General features: G+C 47.5%; 1 protein-coding gene across 8 annotated transcripts in view; it reads left to right on the forward strand.

Annotated features, from left to right (window-relative positions):
• ROBO3 (roundabout guidance receptor 3) overlaps positions 1 to 22959 on the forward strand; it is a 310461-nt gene that overhangs the window by 208060 nt on the left and 79442 nt on the right. The window contains exon 1 of one of the 8 annotated variants that reach the window (XM_069947700.1): positions 9873 to 10174. The exons of the other annotated variants lie outside the window; for them this stretch is intronic. Within the exon in view, the coding sequence (XP_069803801.1) occupies positions 10108 to 10174 (67 nt within the window). The 5' untranslated portion in view covers positions 9873 to 10107. Of the gene's footprint in view, positions 1 to 9872; positions 10175 to 22959 lie in introns of those variants that run through there. 8 annotated transcript variants of the gene reach the window in all.

The following is a 22959-nucleotide window of genomic DNA, read 5'->3' on the forward strand; positions in this document are numbered from 1 at the left end:
AGAAGCAGGAAATCAGTCGTCCCCTATCAGGGAGATCCTGGAGAAGCGGGCCCCTGCTCCCAGCCTGTCAGGAAAGGAGAATGTCTCCTCTACGCCTCACCGTTCCATTTAATTATTCCTTCAGATAAGAATCCCCTTTCCTTTCACCGAAAATACTCATTCTGCTGATTCTGACACTGAGACTTTCCTCAAACATCTCATTACACCGACTCAGAAATAAAAAAAAAATTATGCATTAAAGTGCATGAGCGAGAAAGGAGGATTCAAGGTGAACGTGTTCGTCACCACACTGCGGGGATGGAGTGGCGATATTCTTCTAGTCGGGGGTGTGGCGGGTCGTTCTGCATCGCCAGCTGAATTGCCGCCCTTCTCTCGCCTGTTTCGTAGACTTGTGTATGAGATGTGAGTTCCTTGCAGAGCATCTCTATCCTTTGTAAGCTCTCTGCATGGCTAGAGTCTTTGTACCTTCTTGTCTATGTAGCTTGGGGTGGAAAAAAGGCCTAAAGTGCGCATCTCAGGGGCAGATTTACATACGACCAAATGCTAATATTAGCCTATGTGAGGTGGGTCTCTTCCTTGGGTTAAGAGATTCCTATAACCTGGGCTAGGATAGGACCAGAGGTAGATGAAGTACGAGTGTATCTCCACTACTTGCTCTCTCTTTCTTCCATGTTGAATTATTTTACCATTTGAATAGGGGAAGGGATAATCCCGCTGGACACCATACTATGTTATTGTTTTAGGCCACTGGTCTGTTAAGATGGTCGTAAACTTATATGACCATTGGCTAAATTCCTCCAAACCACCTCAAGCACCTGCAGTGTCCCACGGCGCATGTTGTAGGTGTTGGTTAGGTGTCATGGTGTTTTTGCTTTATATAGTGAATTTTGTACTTTTGGACCTTATTTTATATAATGTTTACACATTTATATGCTGCTGTTCTGTTTAGTTCCAAGTTTTGCAAGACAGCATAAAAATTAAAGGGGTAATTTGTAGAAAAAAAAGTATTACAATTAGAGATGAGCGAACCGGGTTGGGGTTCGAGTCGATCCGAACCCGAACGTTCAGTATTTGATTAGCTGGGGCTGCTGAAGTTGGATAAAGCTCTAAGGTTGTCTGGAAAACATGGATACAGCCAATGACTATATCTATGTTTTCCACATAGCCTTAGGGCTTTATCCAAGTTCAGCAGCCACTGGTAATCAAATGCCGAAAGTTCGGGTTCGGATCGACGCGAGCATGCTCGAGGTTCGCTCATCTCTAATTACAATTACTTGTCAGAAAGTAATACAGATTTTTAAATGACTTGTATTTAAAAATCTGCAGTCTTCTAGTACTTATCAGCTGCTGTATGTCCTGCAGGAAGTGGTGTATTATTTCCAGTTTGACACAGTGCTCTCTGCTGCCATCTCTGTCCATGTCAGGAACTGTCCAGAGCAGGAAAGGTTTTCTATGGGGATTTGCTACTGCTTGGACCACTGCTCCCAGCCATGCCACAGGTGTCCTCCTTTCAGTAACATTTGCTAAGCGCCCTCTGGGTTTCTGCACAAGCTCAGCATGTTTTTAAATGGAAAGAGAATAATCTGCTCTCAGACCCCCTCTCCAGACTCCTCTGTTCCCCTCTAGACCCTTCTGTCTCCCCTAGAATGCAATGTTCTCCTTCAGACTCCTCTGCTGCTGTTCAGACTCCTCTGTCTACCTTCAGATTTATCTGGTTGCCTCAAGGGCCTCTCTATTCCTCTTCAAATGCCTATGTTCCTCCTCCATACTCTTCTATCCCCCTCCAAATCCCTCTATTTTCTTCACACTTTTTTGTCCCCCTCAAGACCCCTCTGTTGCCCTTCAGACCCCTTTCTCCCTCCAGACCTCTGCCCCCTCTAGCATTCTTATTGTTCTCCCAACAGACTCCTCTGTCACCTTTTAGATCCCCTTAGGGCCTTATTCCACGGGACGATTATCAATCACGTAATCCTTAACGATAAACGATCTCAAACGACCGCTATTGCGAACAGCCTGAAATCGTTCACCCATTTACACAGAACAATGATCGTTACTTATGATCGTTCTTGCGGTCGTCTTGTCGTAGCCATTACGTTCGTAGCTACTGCAAACGACCAAACAACATCTTATTCCATGCGAATGATTTGCGAATGAGCAACGATCAAAATAGGTCCAGGTCTTATTAAGCGATCAACGATTTCTCGTTCATCGTTTAATAGTTAACTGCTATTCAACTGAACGATTATCGCTTCAATCCGAACTATAACCGTCCAGTGAAATAGGGCCCTTACTCCCTCCAAACAATCCTATCCTCCTCAAGACTTTTTCTTTCCCCTTCAGACTCCTCTGTCACCCTTTAGACTTCTGTATTGGCTTAGGCCTAGTTCATACCTGTGTTGGGGCTCTGTTTGTGGTCTCAGTAACAGAATCTTGTTATAATACTGGACCCATGTAGTATTTTTTTTTATCCCTTTTTGGAATCTTGCAAAATGATGGACATGAGCTGAAAACCTTGATAGACCCCATTAACATCAACAGGGTCTTTCAGGCCCCATATGGAGGAGTCTGGTTGGCTCCATTTGCAGGACGGAAAATAATCTGCCATGGAGTTCCCGACCAAGTTCCTGACGCAGATGTGACCCTAATCTCTAGTGAGAATAATGTATGAGGTATGATGAGCACCATGCCCGACCCTTCTGCTGTCAGAGGAGGGTCAGGAGACCCCAATACACATTAGAAACTCCAGTGGTCCTGCCAAACATTCCCCGTCTGACATTCATCTAATGTATATGGCCAGCTATAGCCTGCACCTGCTACACAGGTAACATAAAGGAGTCATCTGCCAGGGATTCAGGATGTAAATGGCATGCAAACGTTAACTGTTTTATGGGTTGGATGGAGGTGAAATCTGAAGCCCCTGACCACCAATGCAAAGTACATTATAGGCCCCTCTCACCTAATGTATTCCATTTACAATCCATACAGCACAGGAATCATCATATTTCTAAAACAAATCCCAGTAACAAATGTAAATGATTCAGCCGGTAAAGAAGTGCGGCAGAAGATGCTGGTTGTTCCCAGTCACCTGTATGTAAAATATTATGGAAGAAGAAGAAACTGGGAAGATTATAACAGGAGACTATATGAAGACGTCAGAGTCCCAGGATAGATAATAATGCCTGGAATATAATAATATGCCTGGGAAATAGTGACTGTGCAAGGGCCCTATTCCACCGGACGATTATCATTCGCATAATCGTTAACGATTAATGATCTCAAACGACCGCTATTGCAAAAGACCTGAAAACGTTCACTCATTTCCATGGAACGATAATCGTTACTTATGATCGTATTTGCGATAGTTTTTTCTTCGCTATTTCTGCGCTATTGCGTTCGTATCTACTGCGAGCGACCGAACGACATCTTATTCAATGCGAACGATTTGCGAACGTTTTGTAAACGAGTAACGATAAAAATAGGTCCAGGTTTTATAAAGCGATCAACGATTTCTCGTTCGGTCGTTAATCGTTAACTGCATTTCAACTGAACGATTATCGTTTAGATGCGAACGATTTAATGATAATCTGAACGATAATCGTCCGGTGGAATAGGGCCCTAATAGAAGAGATACAAGTGGAGGAAACTGAGAGATCACTGTACACGAGCATGAGGATTATAGGACGTATATAACACTCACATACAGACACTCACATACAAGACTGTGGATGACACTATCTGCCTCCCTGTCTGGAATACCAGACAGCACCATTGTGTCTTTACAGCTCCTGGTGTCTGATTGCTGACTATTAAACCTTATTTACAGGGAACCGGACAACCTGCAGGAGGAACCAGACAATAACCAGTAACAGGAATGAAGGGATGAGTAATATGGAATAACAGGAATCTGTACAGCGCCCTCTACTGGGCAGAAAAATAAGAAAAATACATTGCTTTTACCGTGTATAGTTGGCCATTTTTCCAATTTCTGCAGGATTGGGTAACTCTGCCCCGACATACTGGGGAAAAGGAGAATAGGGCAAGGTGAATTTCAGAGCCAATTGTTTAGTTTTCCTTTGGTATAAGCTGCCACCAGAGCCTGGTGAGAAAAGTCTGTAATAAGCAGAAGAGTCTGGAAGGGACAGAGAAGTCTAAAGGAGGGGACAGATGAGACCCACCCAGCTGGACTCAGCCTGCACATGTATAGGGAGCGCAGCTCTTGAAGGGTTATGGACACTTTTAGACGCTGTATACTTCCCCACTATTCTTGGTTATGGCTCTTTCCCCTGGGTGGGGTCAGAATGTCCCCCCCAGCCCCACATTTCCTGTAAAGTTTCACTCAATAAAGCATCTTTGTGAGTCCCCCCTGGTGCCGTCTGTTCCCCCCGGTGACGTCACTGCCCCCATTGTGGAGGCCTCATTGTTCTATGAGGTAATGAATGAACTGGGGTTTATGAGGGTGAAGAGGAGGGAGAGGAGGATACAGAGAGCTGGGGAAAGTTGTGTGGAGTTTGTTACATGTGTATCAGGCGAGGTATACATACAGTAGTAACTAGTGGAATATATATTAAGATCGATCCCTTAGCATGTAGGGCAGGGGTCGGAAAACTTGGCTCTCCAGCTGTTGCAAAACTACAACTCCCATCATGCATGGACAGCCGAAGCTAAAGCATGATGGGAGTTGTAGTTTTGCAACAGCTGGAGAGCCAAGTTTCCCTACCCCTGCAGTAGAGTCTCCAATATGTGTTAGAAAAGTCAGGTGAAAATCAATATGGCTGCCATTATATGGTCACCAAGTTCCGGAGGTTAGGAAAGCTGCACGGCGCCCCCTGTAGGAGCGGTTATGGCGGCCATATTAGTTGTCACTCAGCTTTCCAGAGAAGCAAGAGGCAGCTGGATAGAATTTATAGCAGCGACTCAATGATGTTGATCTACAGGAGAGAAAAATTTACAGATTGTTCCGATATTGCAGATTTTTCGGTCACATTCCAGGTTTTGTCAGACACAGAATATTTTTAGCTTATTTCAGTCTAAATATTTGCAAACCAAACAGGGACGTCGGGACAGCTGTGTGCGGCGAGGGGGGGAGGGGGCCGCGCTGCTTTTACTCTCCATTGTTTTTCAGATGGTGTTTGACCAGGAAACATTCAAACCAAAGGAAAGTAAAGTTACAAGCGGTGAACAAACGGATCCCTGCGGGGTATTAACACCGGAGACGCATGTATAGTCGCACTCACTAATGATATATGTATACAGCATTACAGGCTTTATATACACACTGCATGCATCTGCTTCACTGCACTATGCACAATCCAGTGTGTTCTGTCCGCTGAGCTGTATCTTAACTCATCATTTGTCATACTGTCCTGCCAAGCCCTGTATCAAAGCTTAAAGGAGAACTCCAGAGGAACAGAACTGTTCTGTTTAGTTCTAAGTTTTTCAAGACAGCATAAAAGGGTACACCAGAGAAAAAATAAGGTTTTCAAATCAACTGGTATGAGAAAGTTATATAGATTTGTAAATTACTTCTATTTAAAGAATCTCCAGCCTTCCTGTACTTATCAGCTGCTGTATGTCCTGCAGGAAGTGGTGTATTCTTTCCAGTCTGACACAGTGCTCTCTTCTGCCACCTCTGTTCATGTCAGAAACTGTCCAGAGCAGGAGAGGTTTTCTATGGGGATTTGCAACTGCTCTGGACAGTTCCTGACATAGACAGAGGTGGCAGCAGAGAGCACTGTTACAGACTGGAAAGAATAGAACACTTCCTGCAGGACATACAGCAGCTGATAAATACTGGAAGACTTAATATTTTTAAATAGAAGTAATTTACAAATCTGTATAACTTTCTGACACCAGTTAATTTGAAAACAATTTTTTTCCTCCAGAGTACCCCTTTAATATTCTGCTGCTGAGCAGTGTATCTAAACCTATTATGCCAGGTGTTGTTTCCTAAGCTGCTGTATCTTAGCCTCTTGTGTGATATTATCATTCAAGCCACTATATCCAACTATATTGTGTGATATTTTCTGCTTAGTTGCTGCATCTAAGCTATCACGTTGGATACTATCTGTATCTAAGCCCATCTTGATTCATACTGTCTGATGAGCCACTGTATCTACACCTATCATGTAATACTGTCTGCTGGGCCACTGTATCTACACCTATCATGTGATACGATCTACTGGGCCACTGTATCTACACCTATCATGTGATACGATCTACTGGGCCACTGTATCTACACCTATCATGTGATACGATCTACTGGGCCACTGTATCTACACCTATCATGTGATACGATCTACTGGGCCACTATATCTACACCTATCATGTGATACGATCTACTGGGCCACTGTATCTACACCTATCATGTGATTTGGTCTACTGGGCCACTGTATCTACACCTATCGTGTGATTTGGTCTACTGGGCCACTGTATCTACACCTATCATGTAATACTGTCTGCTGGGCCACTGTATCTACACCTATCATGTGATTTGGTCTACTGGGCCACTGTATCTACACCTATCATGTGATTTGGTCTACTGGGCCACTGTATCTACACCTATCGTGTGATACTGTCTGTATCTAAGCTTACCATATATGATATTGTCTGTACAGTTTCCTGGACTGAAAAATTTGAAATATGGGATTCATTTACTGTGCGGTAGTTGCAGAAAAATTAGCGATTCACACGTTCCTAGTGATGATGAGATTAACTCCGCCCGGCCGTTCTTCATGGTGGTTGGTCGGGGGTCGGAGGTCCCAGCTGGTGTTGTAGATAAACATTTTGCCAATTTACACCTGAAGGAAGAACATTTCTTACCGGGCTGATCGCTCATTAAAAATAACAAGGAGAAGAAAGCAATTGGCCCCTAGGGATGTCAGGCGGTAATAGAGACCCTGGGCCCTAAGTTGTCACAGACTATGAAGAGATGAAGGGGAAAGGTCACCTGGATCTGGGTCTAAAAATATCTCCGATAAAGATGTATATGACCATGACACCCGAAATGTGAGAACCGCTGGGTGACAACCACTAATGACCGCCATTACAGTGATCATATGGGTTGTCACCCCTCACCCCACACATCCAGTGTGTGTTGTATTCTGGACTCTCTTAGTTGCTTTTCCCATGTATGGCAGGGTTCACACTGCATTTTCGCTAGATTGTCCGGGCAGCCCATAGCATATAGCAGCGGTCTCCTACCACCACTGCTATCACACGGAGCGGCGGCAGCAGATCACTGCTATATAAGTCGTTTGTCTTTTAACATGTTGAAATAAGAACGACTTCAACGATCAGCCGACATGAACGATGTCGGCTGATTGTTGCCTCCTATTCCACGGGACGATTATTGTCCGTAATGGCCGATACCTGCTGAATACGGCCGATCATCGTTCCATGGAATAGGGCCTTAAGTGTGTCAACCTTCCCTTTATTTCAAGCATTCTATACATAAGCCAGGCGGCTCTGGACGAACAGCGCTATAGTGGATCTTATATTGTGGATGTACACTGATTTTCTGTGTGGTCTGACTAATGCAAGCCCAATGATGTCCATGAAGTCACAGATACAGCAATCTCTATCCTTTCTCTGAGTGTATCTTTATGATCATAGAGAGAACTATTTGGACAATCAGTTACAGCTGCACAGTCTTCTCAATCCCCTCCTTGTACTCATCTTTATTATCATAGAGAAAATTACAGCTGCACAGTTTCCTCTGTTTCCTACCTGAACATATCTCTATTATCAGAAACAGAACTGTATGACCATACAGTTACTGCTGCACAGTCCTCTCTACCCCCTCCCTGCAATCATCTCAATGATCATAAAAAGAATTGTATTGTAATACAGTTACAGCTGCACAATCCTCTCTATCCCCTCCTAGAAATCTTTATAATAATAGAGAGAACTGTGTAGCCTTAAAATTACCAATGCACAGTCTTCTCTATCCCCTCCCTGCACTCATCTCTAGGATTATAGAGAATTGCAGCTGCACAGTTACCTCTATCCCCTCCCTGCAATCATCTCTATGATCATAAAGAGAATTGTATTGTAATACAGTTACTGCTGCAGTCTTCTCTATCATCTCCCTGCACTCATCTCTATGATTATAGAGAGAATTACAGCTGCACAGTTCCCTCTATCCCCTCCCTGCACTAATCTACTGATCAATGTGATATTGGAGAGAACTGTATACCAGTTACTGCCCTGCAGTCTTCTCTGTCCCCTCCCTGCACTCATCTCTATGATCATAGAGAGAACTGTGTGACTGTACAGTTACTGCAGCCCAGTCCTCTCCTTGTACAATATGGTCATAAAACCTTGTACTTGGAGTTGTAGTTTTGCAATAGATGAGAAGTCACAGACTGGGAAGCACTGTGCCAGGTATTGCATTCTCTTAGAAAGTAAAATGTGAGTAGTTAATGTCTTTATGATGATTCTTGTATAAAAATAAGTGAAGAAAATAATAATAATAATAATAATAATAATAATAATAATAATAATAATAATAATAATAATAATAATAATAATAAAAAACTTTATGAATGAGAGCCCCCCCCCCCCCCCCCCCTCATGTTTGTAACTGATGTAATACCGGGCTTGTCCTATAGATGTCGCGGTTACTACTGCTGTCAGTGCGCTGCCCCATCCATCCATCCAGCAGCCGCACACATTGTATAGAGTCACTAAGTTTGATGGGAAATGATTGTTCACATCCATTCAGTATACAAATCCATAGTTATCATTCTCTGTATGATTGTTCTAGCAGGATCTCCTTCTATATAGTGTACAGGTCTGTAATACTACTACTACTACTACTACTACTACTAATAATAATAATAATAATAATAATAGAGATCCTGACAAACTAAGGTAACAGGTAAGTACTAGATTGCAAGCTCTGCTGCCCAGAGTGCAGTCAGTGACTGACAGAAGTGACAGTAATGTCAGTGTAAATAGTGAGCACATGGCTGGAATGGATGAGGCAGCAGCAGCAGTGTGCTGAGGCTGCAGGTGCCTGTGCCTTTAAATGCATGCAGGGAGGAGGAGGAGGGCTCCCTGACACAATGGTGAGGGGCTTGCTGCTGGGTGAGGGGAGTCACTGTGCTGCTGGAGAGAGAGAGGGGAGGCTGCTGGAGAGAGAGAGGGGAGGCTGCTGGAGAGAGAGAGGGGAGGCTGCTGGAGAGAGAGAGGGGAGGCTGCTGGAGAGAGAGAGAGGAGGCTGCTGGAGAGAGAGGGGAGGCTGCTGGAGGAGAGAGAGGGGAGGCTGCTGGAGAGAGAGAGGGGAGGCTGCTGGAGAGAGAGAGGGGAGGCTGCTGGAGAGAGAGAGGGGAGGCTGCTGGAAAGAGAGGGGAGGCTGCTGGAGGAGAGAGAGGGGAGGCTGCTGGAGAGAGAGAGGGGAGGCTGCAGGAGAGAGAGGGGAGGCTGCTGGAAAGAGAGGGGAGGCTGCTGGAGGAGAGAGTGGGGAGGCTGCTGGAGAGAGAGAGGGGAGGCTGCAGGAGAGAGAGGGGAGGCTGCTGGAGGAGAGAGAGGGGAGGCTGCTGGAGAGAGAGGGGAGGCTGCTGGAGAGAGAGGGGAGGCTGCTGGAGAGAGAGAGGGGAGGCTGCTGGAGAGAGAGGGGAGGCTGCTGGAGAGAGAGGGGAGGCTGCTGGAGGCTGCAGGAGGAGAGAGAGGGGAGGCTGCTGGAGAGAGAGGGGAGGCTGCTGGAGAGAGAGAGGGGAGGCTGCAGGAGAGAGAGGGGAGGCTGCTGGAGAGAGAGGGGAGGCTGCTGGAGAGAGAGAGGGGAGGCTGCTGGAGGCTGCAGGAGGAGAGAGAGGGGAGGCTGCTGGAGAGAGAGAGGGGGGAGGCTGCTGGAGAGAGAGGGGAGGCTGCTGGAGGCTGCAGCTCTCATGTTCCTGCACACTGAGTGTCAGCTCTGAGGGCTCAGCTGCAGCCAGGTCTATGAGGAGGAGGAGGAGCTGCTGCTGCTGGGGAGCAGGACTGAGGGGGACGTGGGACCCTGCATGGATGGGGCAGAGGTGCAGGACTGAGTGACCATCATCACCCCCATCCTCCTCCTCTCTACACTCAGCACTTTATCCTGTGGATTACTGCGGCTCCGGGGAGAAGATGCGGCTTCTATGTCCGGCCGTCCTGTGGATTGTACCCGCAGCCCTGCTCGTCTGCCCGGCGCTAGGTAAGCCATGTGCCCGCCCTGTGGGGCCCCCCATGTACAACCCCGGGGCCCCCCATGTGCCCCTCAGCTGCCGCATCCCGGGGCTCCTGTCTCTACTGCAGGACAAAACTTTTCCCCGGGAGAAGGTGGAGGTGGTGGTCAGGAGACTGACTGGGGGCCCGGTAGGAGATGGGCAGGAGACTGACTGGGGGCCCGGTAGGAGATGGGCAGGAGATGGGCAGGGGGGCCTGGTAGGAGATGGGCAGGAGACTGACTGGGGGCCCGGTAGGAGATGGGCAGGGGGTCCCGGTAGGAGACAGGCTGGGGGGCCCGGGCCGATCATGTTGGGGGCACATGAGTAACTTTCCTGCTGTTTGGATGCTGGGGGGTCCGGGGCTACTGCTGCATTACAGGAGTTCAGTATATCTAGGGGCTCCACTGGTTATTGGATCCAGGGTACTCATATTACACAGTGCTGAGCATATTGGCAGGACCTGTATGTTTGTTTAGTGCTGAGTATATTATAGGGACCAGCATGTACAGTATGTGGCCAAACCTGTGTATAGTACTGAGTATAAGGACCAGTGTGTATAGTACTGAGTATAAGGACCAGTGTGTATAGTACTGAGTATAAGGACCAGTGTGTATAGTACTGAGTATGTTATAAGGACCAGTGTGTACAGTACTGAGTATAAGGACCAGTGTGTACAGTACTGAGTATAAGGACCAGTGTGTACAGTACTGAGTATAAGGACCAGTGTGTACAGTACTGAGTATAAGGACCAGTGTGTACAGTACTGAGTATAAGGACCAGTGTGTACAGTACTGAGTACAAGGACCAGTGTGTATACTGCTGAGTATAAGGACCAGTGTGTATAGTACTGAGTTTAAGGACCAGTGTGTATAGTACTGAGTATAAGGACCAGTGTGTATAGTACTGAGTATAAGGACCAGTGTGTATAGTACTGAGTATAAGGACCAGTGTGTATAGTACAGAGTATATTGGCCAGACCAGTGTGTGTGTGGTACTGAATGCATTGTAGGGAACAGTGTAGACAGTCTCGTGTGTACAGCACCGAGTATATTAGATGGCTTTACCTGTACATTTCTGAGGATCTTAGAAGGACAAATGTGCATAGTATAGAGTACATTGGAGGACCAGCATGTACAGTGCTAAGGATATTGGTTTAGCTTGTGTATACAGTACTAAGTATATTGGATTGAATTATGTGTACAGTGCTGAGTGTATTTCTTTGGGTTTGTGTGTGGTACAGCACCGTGCTGTAGGGTGCAGGCAGATGGAGATCCGTCAGGGAGCAGATGCTGATCTGTCAGTGAGGGCACAGGAGCTGTGTGGCTGCGGCCACTGGAGCCCGGGGCAGAGGTCAGCACACCCTGACTGGGGACAGAACTGGGGGTAGGGGGGCTAGGGGCCCAGTCTATGGGATATCATACATGTGCCGGACCCTTACCTGTACAGTACTGCTTATACTGAAAGAACCTGTGTGTACAGTACTGTGTATACTGAAAGAACCTGTGTGTACAGTACTGTGTATACTGAAAGAACCTGTGTGTACAGTACTGAGTATACGCAAAGAACCTGTGTGTACAGTACTGTGTATACTGAAAGAACCTGTGTGTAGAGTACTGAGTATACGCAAAGAAACTGTGTGTACAGTACTGAGTATACGCAAAGAACCTGTGTGTACAGTACTGTGTATACTGAAAGAACCTGTGTACAAGACTGAGTATACTGAATGAACCTGTGTATAGTGCTGAGTATATTGGATAAACCTGTATATAACATGTTCAGTATATTGAAACAATTTGTGTGTACAGTGCTGAGTAGATTAGGACTTGTGTGTACAGTACTGAATATATTGAATGGGCCTGTATATAACATACTAAGTGTATCGAAACAACTTTTGTGTACAGTACAGAGTATAAGGGCCTGTGTGTACAGTGCTGAGTTGGACTATATTTACAATGCTGAGTATATTAGGACTTGTGTGTAAAGTACTGTGTATATTAGGACTCGTATATACAGTACTGAGTATATTAGGACTTGTGTGTACAGTACTGAGTATTAGAAGAATTGTGTGTACAGTACTGAGTATATTAGGACTTGTATATACAGTTCTGAGTAGATGAGGACCTGTGTGTACAGTACTGAGTATATTAGAAGAATTGTGTGTATTGTAGGATCAGAGACCTTTGTGTTGGCTGCCATTGAACAAGTTGCTGATCTGTTTGTACAGCACTGAGTATATATACAGACAGTGACCCTTTGCGCTGTGGTGGTGGGGTATTTGCTGTCGGTTGTGTGCCCGCCCTGCTGCCCTCACCTGAGTCCTCCCATGTTACGGCCGCTGCTCTGGTCATTACAAGGAGGAGGTATGTGAGGAATCCGCCGGCCGTTCCCAGGGTTGTGTGTACAGTTGTTGCCCTGTGTGAATGTGGCTTAAATTAGCCCTGATGCCCCCTATGAACTTGTGCCCCGTTACCCCCCAGCCCTCTGTGATTCCAGACACCCCATGGAGACAACATTACAACCAGCACAAAACGAGCATCCCAGAAGTCTGATGATGTGACGTTCCAGCTGGTGCAGTGTGGCAGGGGTGGCGCAGTCTGACATGGAGACAGCCCGGCAGCTGGTGCATAGTCTCCAGCACTCAGGATTAATGGCCGCCTGGTAAATAGCTGCTAAGTGAGCTGACCATGGAGGGAGCGGAGACTGTATGGGGCCACCAGGGTCAGTGTAATGTCAGCTATTAGGATGTCACCCTGGGGCCCCGGGGATGGCCGCTCAGTGCTCCTAGACCCCCCACCCCCCTCCCCACAGAGCTGACACCTTGACGGATATTTTCCTCTCTTGCTGACAAATGTCACAGTTTTAGGGTTAGAAGAGTCGCTGAGGAGGTGTGAGGTGCTGGGAGAGTAACAAAAAGTGCAACCTAAGCCGCAAACCCCTGCTGCGGCGACCATGAAGGCGAGAAGGTACAGAGGCTGGATCACACCTAGGCCGCTGTCATACCGCACCTGCAGATTCCACCTCTTATTTCCATAGTGTGAATCCGCCCCTACAGATGCTGCCTCCACTTTGATCCTTCCAAAAGTAACAAAAATCCAGCGCTGAGCGTGACGCCATCTTCACCTTCTTTCCTGCCAGGACCAGCAGGAATATACACAGACCTCTAACTTCTTACCCCCCCCCCCCCCATGATAATGCCTGGCGTCCCCCTCTGTCTGCGCAGTAACATTGAGGAGGGTGGGGGGTGGTACGTGCAGCTGAAGCCGGTGCCCGGAGCGGTGTCCTTGGCGTGTGGCCTCATGTCACAGGCGGAGATTTGTCTTGACAGCCGCGCCGCTGCTCCTTTCATGAATATGTATCCGCACTAATCGCTTTTCCCCTCATAAATTCTCATTAAGTGCCCAGAACGGCCACGTAATTGGCATCGACATTGATCCCCATTAGTGCGAAATTTCCAGCAGTTTTGTTATGAGTCGCGGCTTTAGGGGATATTAGGCGGATAAGGCTGGGGGTGGGGTACAAGGACTGGTGAGGACTTCTCTCCTCTCCCATTCTATACTAGTCCCCCTTTATACTGAGGCTCACACCCCTGCCCGAGGTGCACCCATGTCCTGATTTTTTTTCTTTCTTCACACTAGTGGTTAAGGCCAGGTTCACCTATATCCGCCATGATTGTGCATTTCTTGATCCAGTGCACCCACAACGAGGGCAGCCAGTCTATCGATCCGGAGCTGTGGCGTCGTTCCCATCAGGTGTGGGCCCCTACACCTTTCACCAGGATCGGCCAACCAACCATCTAATGTGTATGAGGGTCTCTCAACGCTCCCCCAACAACAGATGTTTGGAGGTGACACTGGTCAGACGTACCGCTTCCCTTGTTCTTGGAGAAGTGGCCGCAGTTTGCTCACCATTCAGAGTACATGCATGCTCAGCCGAGCCAAGCGTGCATGTATATCAGGGGATCGGTAGAGATCCCTGATGGCCAGCTTTAGTTTCTTGTAGCCTTCTTAAGCCTTCTCTCCTCACCTATTTATGCACTGACTCCCAGGTGAGCTTGTGCTAATAGACAGCAGCCATTCAGAACAAGCAGATCTGCAGTAAGAGCAGCAAAACTAACTGGTTAGGCATGATGGGAGTTGTAGTTTTTCAGCAGCTGGAGGGCCACAGGTTGAAGACCACCTGTTTAAGTCAATGCATTCCTATGGAGTGCCTCATTCTGCGCGTCTGTAACCGGTTTGTTAGAGGTTCTCTCTGTTGCGCCATTCCGTCCAGAAGTTACCCAAACCGCCCCACAAATAAAGCCTCACACGTGAGCGTCTTCAAAGTAACCAGATAAAAAAGCAGACCAAAGCCTCATCGTGCCCAAACCTGCATCCTGCACAATAGGTAGCGAAGCACATCAGACAAATTGCTGTTATATATCCTACTGCAGAAGCTTCAAGACCTCCACCCCCTCCCCTCCTCCCCCTCCTGAGTCTTGCAGAGCATGTGTTGAGGGGGCATCCACCACCAGCCCACCCCTCCCCCGCCGCTGGGCCTCTATCTCCTCTGATCAGCTATTTGTCACACTGGGGTTTTCTAGTCAAAGAATTGGCTCAACTTTCTCAACCTGGAAGTTATGTGACCCCCACCCCCCCTTCCTTTTAGCCTTGTCCTAGAGGCTAATAAATTTTAGGAACTTGAGCCGCAGTGAGGAGACACATTCCTTCTTTTATTCAATTGGATTCTGTTACATGAGAAAAGTGTATTTATCACCTTGAGTGGTTGTAGAGAGGAAATGGAGAGGAACTCGCCAAGGAAACGGGCAAAACCTGCGCACATTAAAAGGGGGACGTCCAGGCGTTTGATGATCTTATCTGTTGTTTGTTTCCAGATACTATATATCCATCCCTCACAGCCAAACAAAGGAAGGAGTCACTAATCTATCGGAGGAATCAATAATACACAAGATAGGTCCGCTCACAATCTGAATACAAGGAGATGGCATCATGGGAGTGTACCTGGAATTTATTAAAGACTTTACATAGAGTCCGATCGAAGGAGGTTACGTTGTATCCCAATATAAAAGCTGAGAGCAGTGACCTGCAAAACCACCACTCCCATGGTGTGCCCCCCCCTGTCTCCCATGGTGTGCCCCCCCTGTCTCCCATGGTGTGCCCCCCCTGTCTCCCATGGTGTGCCCCCCCTGTCTCCCATGGTGTGCCCCCCCTGTCTCCCATGGTGTGCCCCCCCTGTCTCCCATGGTGTGCCCCCCCTGTCTCCCATGGTGTGCCCCCCCTGTCTCCCATGGTGTGCCCCCCCTGTCTCCCATGGTGTGCCCCCCCGGTCGCCCATGGTGTGCCCCCCCTGTCTCCCATGGTGTGCCCCCCCTGTCTCCCATGGTGTGCCCCCCCCTGTCTCCCATGGTGTTCCCCCCCCCCCCTTCTCCCATGGTGTGCCCCTCTTCTCCTATGGTGTGCCCCCTGTCTTCCATGGTGTGCCCCTGTCTTCCATGATGTGCTCCTTGTCTCCCATGGTGTGCCCCCTGTCTTCTTTGGTGTGCCCCCTGTCTTCCATGGTGTGCCCCCTGTCTTCCATGGTGTGCCCCCTGTCTTCCATGGTGTGCCCCCTGTCTTCCATGGTGTGCCCCCTGTCTTCCATGGTGTGCCCCTGTCTTCCATGATGTGCTCCTTGTCTCTCATGGTGTGCCCCCTGTCTTCCATGATGTGCTCCTTGTCTCCCATGGTGTGCCCCCTGTCTTCCATGATGTGCTCCTTGTCTCCCATGGTGTGCCCCCTGTCTTCCATGATGTGCTCCTTGTCTCCCATGGTGTGCCCCCTGTCTTCCATGATGTGCTCCTTGTCTCCCATGGTGTGCCCCCTGTCTTCCATGATGTGCTCCTTGTCTCCCATGGTGTGCCCCTGTCTTCCATGATGTGCTCCTTGTCTCCCATGGTGTGCCCCCTGTCTTCCATGATGTGCTCCTTGTCTCCCATGGTGTGCCCCCTGTGTCCCATGGTGTGCCCCCCCCCTTCTCCCATGGTGTGCCCCCTGTGTCCCATGGTGTGCCCCCCCCTTCTCCCATGGTGTGCCCCCTGTCTTCCATGATGTGCTCCTTGTCTCCCATGGTGTGCCCCCCTTCTTCCATGGTGTGCCCCCCCTTTTTCCATGATGTGCTCTTTGTCTCCCATGGTGTGCCCCCTGTCTCCCATGGTGTGCCCCCCGTCTCCCATGGTGTGCCCACCACTCCCATCATGTCCAGACAGCTGAATGTTTGGAAACTCTGTACATCAAGATTTTGGAAACGGACTAAACATAGTCACTGTATTGAGTTTAACTTAGTAGGGCTAGTGGAGGTATGCCGTGGTATATGGTTTGCTTATACATACTGCCTGGAAGCAGCGTAAACCAAGGGTTTGGCCAACATGGAGACTTACCTTCTATCCTGACTGCTGAGACCCCTACAGTCTTAAAGGATCTCTGTTTTTGCCCCTTCTAAAGAATCACTTACAAAGAGCTGCTCTCTCTCTGGAGGACTTATCTTGTCCTGCATCATACAGCCCATTGATATAAATTGGCCCTGTGTAATGCTCCATTCCACCTGTGGTGGCGCTGCAGGGACATTGAACACTTTATCACAAATGGTGGCTGGATCACAAATAGGGATTGCCAAAAAGTAGAGACCATAACCCTGTGTAGAATCTGTATGGTGTGTGATAATTGTACCACTATATGTCAGTCCATACTGCTTTGTTCTGGACTCCATCCTCTGAGACCTCCTGGGGGGGTCTTGTAGACGTCTTTGGACCCTCTAGCTGACTGCTCGGACCATGCTTACCTGTATTATATTTGACCTGTGAGCATAGAGAAGCATAAAGTGATAGAATAAACCAGTGTAACCCGATAGAAGAAAGATTTGCTGAAGAGCAGGATGTCTGCCGCAGTGTGACTCCCCTCATGGAAGGTGCTGGCAGCTGCCCCCGGGATGTGACACATTTTGTAGGTAATTTTCCTGTTCTTTTCATTAGTTGTCAGTTTGCGTCTCCGTAAACTTCTCCAGGAATGGTTTATTAGATGGAACAGGCTGTAACCAGTGTCAGATGTGCTGCGCTCAACAACTTACCCCAGGAACCACTGCAACACAGCAGAGGAGGCCGGTGACTGCGGCACAGGAGGAGGCCGGTGACTGCGGCACAGGAGGGGGCCGGTGACTGCGGCACAGGAGGAGGCCGGTGACTGCGGCACAGGAGGAGGCCGGTGACTGCGGCACAGGAGGAGGCCGGTGACTGCGGCACAGGAGGAGGCCGGTGACTGCGGCACAGGAGGGGGCCGGTGACTGCGGCACAGGAGGAGGCCCGTCACTGCGGCACAGGAGGCCTATCACTATGACAGCAGAGGAGGCCCGTCACTGCGGCACAGGAGGAGGCCCGTCACTGCGGCACAGGACGAGGCCCGTCACCGGTGCAGAGGAGTAGGCCTGTCACCGCTGCAGATGAGGCCTGTCATCGCGACAGCGGAGGAGGCCCATTACCGCGGCACAGGAGGAGGCCATCATTGCCACTTACTCCTAACGGTCTTCTAGTGATTTACATGAAAACTTTGTATCTCAGTGTACTTCATGAATTGTGATCTTGGAGGCGCCATGTGAATACTGGATATGGAGCTCATACCAACCATCTTAGTGTATGGGGCCGTCTGATTCACCCATTGATGGCAAAAGTCAAGGGTGCGAACAGTCAGACATGTTGGATTTCAATTGCCCCATCATTCTTTTTTAATTAGGTCAGTAAGTTGCCTCCAGAGGGACATGGCAGTGACTTTCTATACCCTCTCCACATTGGTAATGCATGCATGCTCAGCCGAGCCAAGTGTGCACGTGTATGCAAGGATTGCTGTCAACCAAATGATGGGATGAGATTATAACATGAACAATCATTGGTGGACACATTGTAGCCAGTAGATATTGATGTTCTTGAGCGTTGTTCATCCTCCGCTAAGAACAACCATAACAGCCAGTGTGGCCAGTTTATGTACTGATGCCGCGTTTCGCTCTTGCCCGTTTCTGCAGTGACTTCATCTGGAGGTGGTTGTAGCAGCGTATGGCGGTCATTTATCCCATGTCTATGGGTGGTGGTTGTCTCACCCTTGGCAGAATGTCGCGGCGCTTCCGGCACATGGCGTTTGGTTAATTGCAGATTGTGGGAAGCGGCTTTCACGTAAGAAGCTTTTCTAATCTCCTCTGCTTATTGCAGGGTTGAGGCTGCTCCTTTCTCCTGTAAGGATCCCGTTCCTTCTCTTAATCTATTTTGCCTTGGCCTCAATTAGAGAGAAAGCCTGGTGTAATGACAGCGCCGCGGCCGCCGGGTCCACAGGTTATTAGAATCACAAAGCCGCGAGATGACATTTACTTAACAGAGGGCAAGGAAAAACTCAAGGTGACTATTAGAGGATTTCAAAAGGGTGAGGGGGTGGGGGTGCAAAAAGCATGGCCGCCATAAAGGAGGCAACCTGTAGAGTCTCCTTTAAGATGCAAAGTACAAAGTGAATGGTGTTATTTGTCCCCTGAATTGATGTTAATTCCTTTTACCCAGAATGCATTTCCTGATGGCTGGAGGAATGTGATAATATTGGGATAGTACAGTAGATGTGACATCTGATGGTTAGGACGTTCCCCTCCCCCCTAGCCTAGCAGTGCAGGTGTTCATCTGCAGGTGAGCCCACCTCATCCCCCGGCCACCTTTAGCCTTCTCTACTACTACTACTATAAAGGAGGGCTACAGTCTCTACTATAAAGGGGGGCTACAGTCTGCTATAAAGGAAGGCTACAGTCTCTACTATAAAGGAGGGCTACAGTCTCTACTATAAAGGAGGGCTACAGTCTCTACTATAAAGGAGGGCTACAGTCTCTACTATAAAGGAAGGCTATAGACTCTGCTATAATGGAGGGCTACAGTCTCTACTATAAAGGAGGGCTATAGTCTCTACTATAAAGGAGGGCTACAGTCTCTACTATAAAGGAAGGCTACAGTCTCTACTATAAAAGAGGGCTACAGTCTCTACTATCAAGGAAGGCTACAGTCTCTACTATAAAGGAGGGCTACAGTCTCTACTATCAAGGAAGGCTACAGTCTCTACTATCAAGGAAGGCTACAGTCTCTACTATCAAGGAAGGCTACAGTCTCTACTATGAAGGAGGGCTACAGACTCTCTACTATAAAGGAGGGCTACAGTCTCTACTATAAAGGGGGCTACAGTCTGCTATAAAGGAGGGCTACAGTCTGCTATAAAGGAGGGCTACAGTCTCTACTATCAAGGAGGGCTACAGACTCTCTGCTATAAAGGAAGGCTACAGCCTCTACTATAAAGGAGGGCTACAGTCTCTACTATAAGGAGGGCTACAGTCTCTACTATCAAGGAGGGCTACAGTCTCTACTATAAAGGAGGGCTACAGTCTCTACTATAAAGGAGGGCTACAGTCTCTACTATAAAGGAGGGCTACAGTCTCTGCTATAAAGGAGGACTACAGTCTCTACTATCAAGGAAGGCTACAGTCTCTACTATAAAGGAGGGCTACAGTCTCTGCTATAAAGGAGGGCTACAGTCTCTACTATCAAGGAAGGCTACAGTCTCTACTATAAAGGAGGGCTACAGTCTCTACTATAAAGGAGGGCTACAGTCTCTGCTATAAAGGAGGACTACAGTCTCTACTATAAAGGAGGGCTACAGTCCCTACTATAAAGCAGGGCTACAGTCTCTACTATCAAGGAAGGCTACAGTCTCTACTATCAAGGAAGGCTACAGTCTCTACTATAAAGGAGGGCTACAGTCTCTACTATAAAGGAGGGCTACAGTCTCTACTATAAAGGAGGGCTACAGACTCTCTACTATAAAGGAGGGCTACAGTCTCTACTATAAAGGAGGGCTACAGTCTCTACTATAAAGGAGGGCTACAGACTCTCTACTATAAAGGAGGGCTACAGTCTCTGCTATAAAGGAGGGCTACAGTCTCTACTATAAAGGGGGCTACAGTCTGCTATAAAGGAGGGCTACAGACTCTCTGCTATAAAGGAAGGCTACAGCCTCTACTATAAAGGAGGGCTACAGTCTCTACTATCAAGGAAGGCTACAGTCTCTACTATAAAGGAGGGCTACAGTCTCTACTATAAAGGAGGGCTACAGTCTCTGCTATAAAGGAGGACTACAGTCTCTACTATCAAGGAAGGCTACAGTCTCTACTATAAAGGAGGGCTACAGTCCCTACTATAAAGCAGGGCTACAGTCTCTACTATCAAGGAAGGCTACAGTCTCTACTATCAAGGAAGGCTACAGTCTCTACTATAAAGGAGGGCTACAGTCTCTACTATAAAGGAGGGCTACAGTCTCTACTATAAAGGAGGGCTACAGACTCTCTACTATAAAGGAGGGCTACAGTCTCTACTATAAAGGAGGGCTACAGTCTCTACTATAAAGGAGGGCTACAGACTCTCTACTATAAAGGAGGGCTACAGTCTCTGCTATAAAGGAGGGCTACAGTCTCTACTATAAAGGGGGCTACAGTCTGCTATAAAGGAGGGCTACAGACTCTCTGCTATAAAGGAAGGCTACAGCCTCTACTATAAAGGAGGGCTACAGTCTCTACTATCAAGGAAGGCTACAGTCTCTACTATAAAGGAGGGCTACAGTCTCTACTATAAGGAGGGCTACAGTCTCTACTATCAAGGAAGGCTACAGTCTCTACTATAAAGGAGGGCTACAGTCTCTACTATAAAGGAGGGCTACAGTCTCTGCTATAAAGGAGGGCTACAGTCTCTACTATAAAGGAGGGCTACAGTCTCTACTATAAAGGAAGGCTACAGTCTCTACTATAAAGGAAGGCTACAATCTCTACTATAAAGGAGGGCTACAGTCTCTGCTATAAAGGAGGGCTACAGTCTGCTATAAAGGAAGGCTACAGTCTGCTATAAAGGAGGGCTACAGACTCTCTGCTATAAAGGAGGGCTACAGCCTCTACTATAAAGGAGGGCTACAGCCTCTACTATAAAGGAGGGCTACAGTCTCTACTATAAGGAGGGCTACAGTCTCTACTATCAAGGAAGGCTACAGTCTCTACTATAAAGGAGGGCTACAGTCTCTACTATAAAGGAGGGCTACAGTCTCTACTATAAAGGAGGGCTACAGACTCTCTACTATAAAGGAGGGCTACAGTCTCTACTATAAAGGAGGGCTACAGTCTCTGCTATAAAGGAGGGCTACAGTCTCTGCTATAAAGGAAGGCTACAGTCTCTACTATAAAGGAGGGCTACAGTCTCTACTATAAAGGAAGGCTACAGTCTCTGCTATAATGGAGGGCTACAGTCTCTCTACTATAAAGGAGGGCTACAGTCTCTACTATAAAGGAGGGCTACAGACTCTCTACTATAAAGGAGGGCTACAGTCTCTACTATAAAGGAGGGCTACAGACTCTCTACTATAAAGGAGGGCTACAGTCTCTACTATAAAGGAGGGCTACAGACTCTCTACTATAAAGGAGGGCTACAGTCTCTACTATAAAGGAGGGCTACAGTCTCTGCTATAAAGGAAGGCTACAGTCTCTACTATAAAGGAGGGCTACAGTCTCTACTATAAAGGAAGGCTACAGTCTCTGCTATAATGGAGGGCTACAGTCTCTGCTATAAAGGAGGGCTACAGTCTCTGCTATAAAGGAGGGCTACAGTCTCTGCTATAAAGGAAGGCTACAGTCTCTACTATAAAGGAAGGCTACAGTCTCTGCTATAATGGAGGGCTACAGTCTCTGCTATAATACTACAATACCACCAGCGCACATAGATGTCACTAGACGCATGGGTGACTACAAGGGTGGCAGCTGCTATAGGGCTCATCTCCACCTGTTCTCAATGTTATTATGAGGCCCTATAGATAACCCCACAGTGTGCATTGTCCCTTCCCTACAGTATTATTCCTGTGTTGTGACATCATATGTTTGTATTCCTAAGCTTTGATGTCACAATAATGACCGTTCTTATGTGCTATATCATCATGGTGCATGGTGACTTGTCTGTGTATATTAACATAAGAATAATGTGCACACTCATGTCATTTTACAGAGATTTTACATGACTATGAACCTTTTCCCTGTACTGTGACATCACTGTGTATTATATCCCTGTACTGTGACATCACTGTGTGTATTATCCCTGTACTGTGACATTACTGTGTATTATCCCTGTACTGTGACATCACTGTGTGTATTATCCCTGTACTGTGACATCACTGTGTGTATTATCCCTGTACTGTGACATCACTGTGTGTATTATCCCTGTACTGTGACATCACTGTGTATTATATCCCTGTACTGTGACATCACTGTGTGTATTATCCCTGTACTGTGACATCACTGTGTATTATATCCCTGTACTGTGACATCACTGTGTGTATTATCCCTGTACTGTGACATCGCTGTGTGTATTATCCCTGTACTGTGACATTACTGTGTATTATCCCTGTACTGTGACATCACAGTGTATTATATCCCTGTACTGTGACATCACTGTGTATTATCCCTGTACTGTGACATCACTGTGTGTATTATCCCTGTGCTGTGACATCACTGTGTGTATTATCCCTGTACTGTGACATCACTGTGTGTATTATCCCTGTACTGTGACATCACTGTGTGCATTATCCCTGTACTGTGACATCACTGTGTGCATTATCCCTGTACTGTGACATCACTGTGTGCATTATCCCCTGTACTGTGACATCACTGTGTGTATTATCCCTGTACTGTGACATCATTG

This window comes from Dendropsophus ebraccatus, chromosome 12, assembly GCF_027789765.1.
Source record: "Dendropsophus ebraccatus isolate aDenEbr1 chromosome 12, aDenEbr1.pat, whole genome shotgun sequence".
Classification (NCBI taxonomy): Eukaryota; Metazoa; Chordata; class Amphibia; order Anura; family Hylidae; genus Dendropsophus; species Dendropsophus ebraccatus.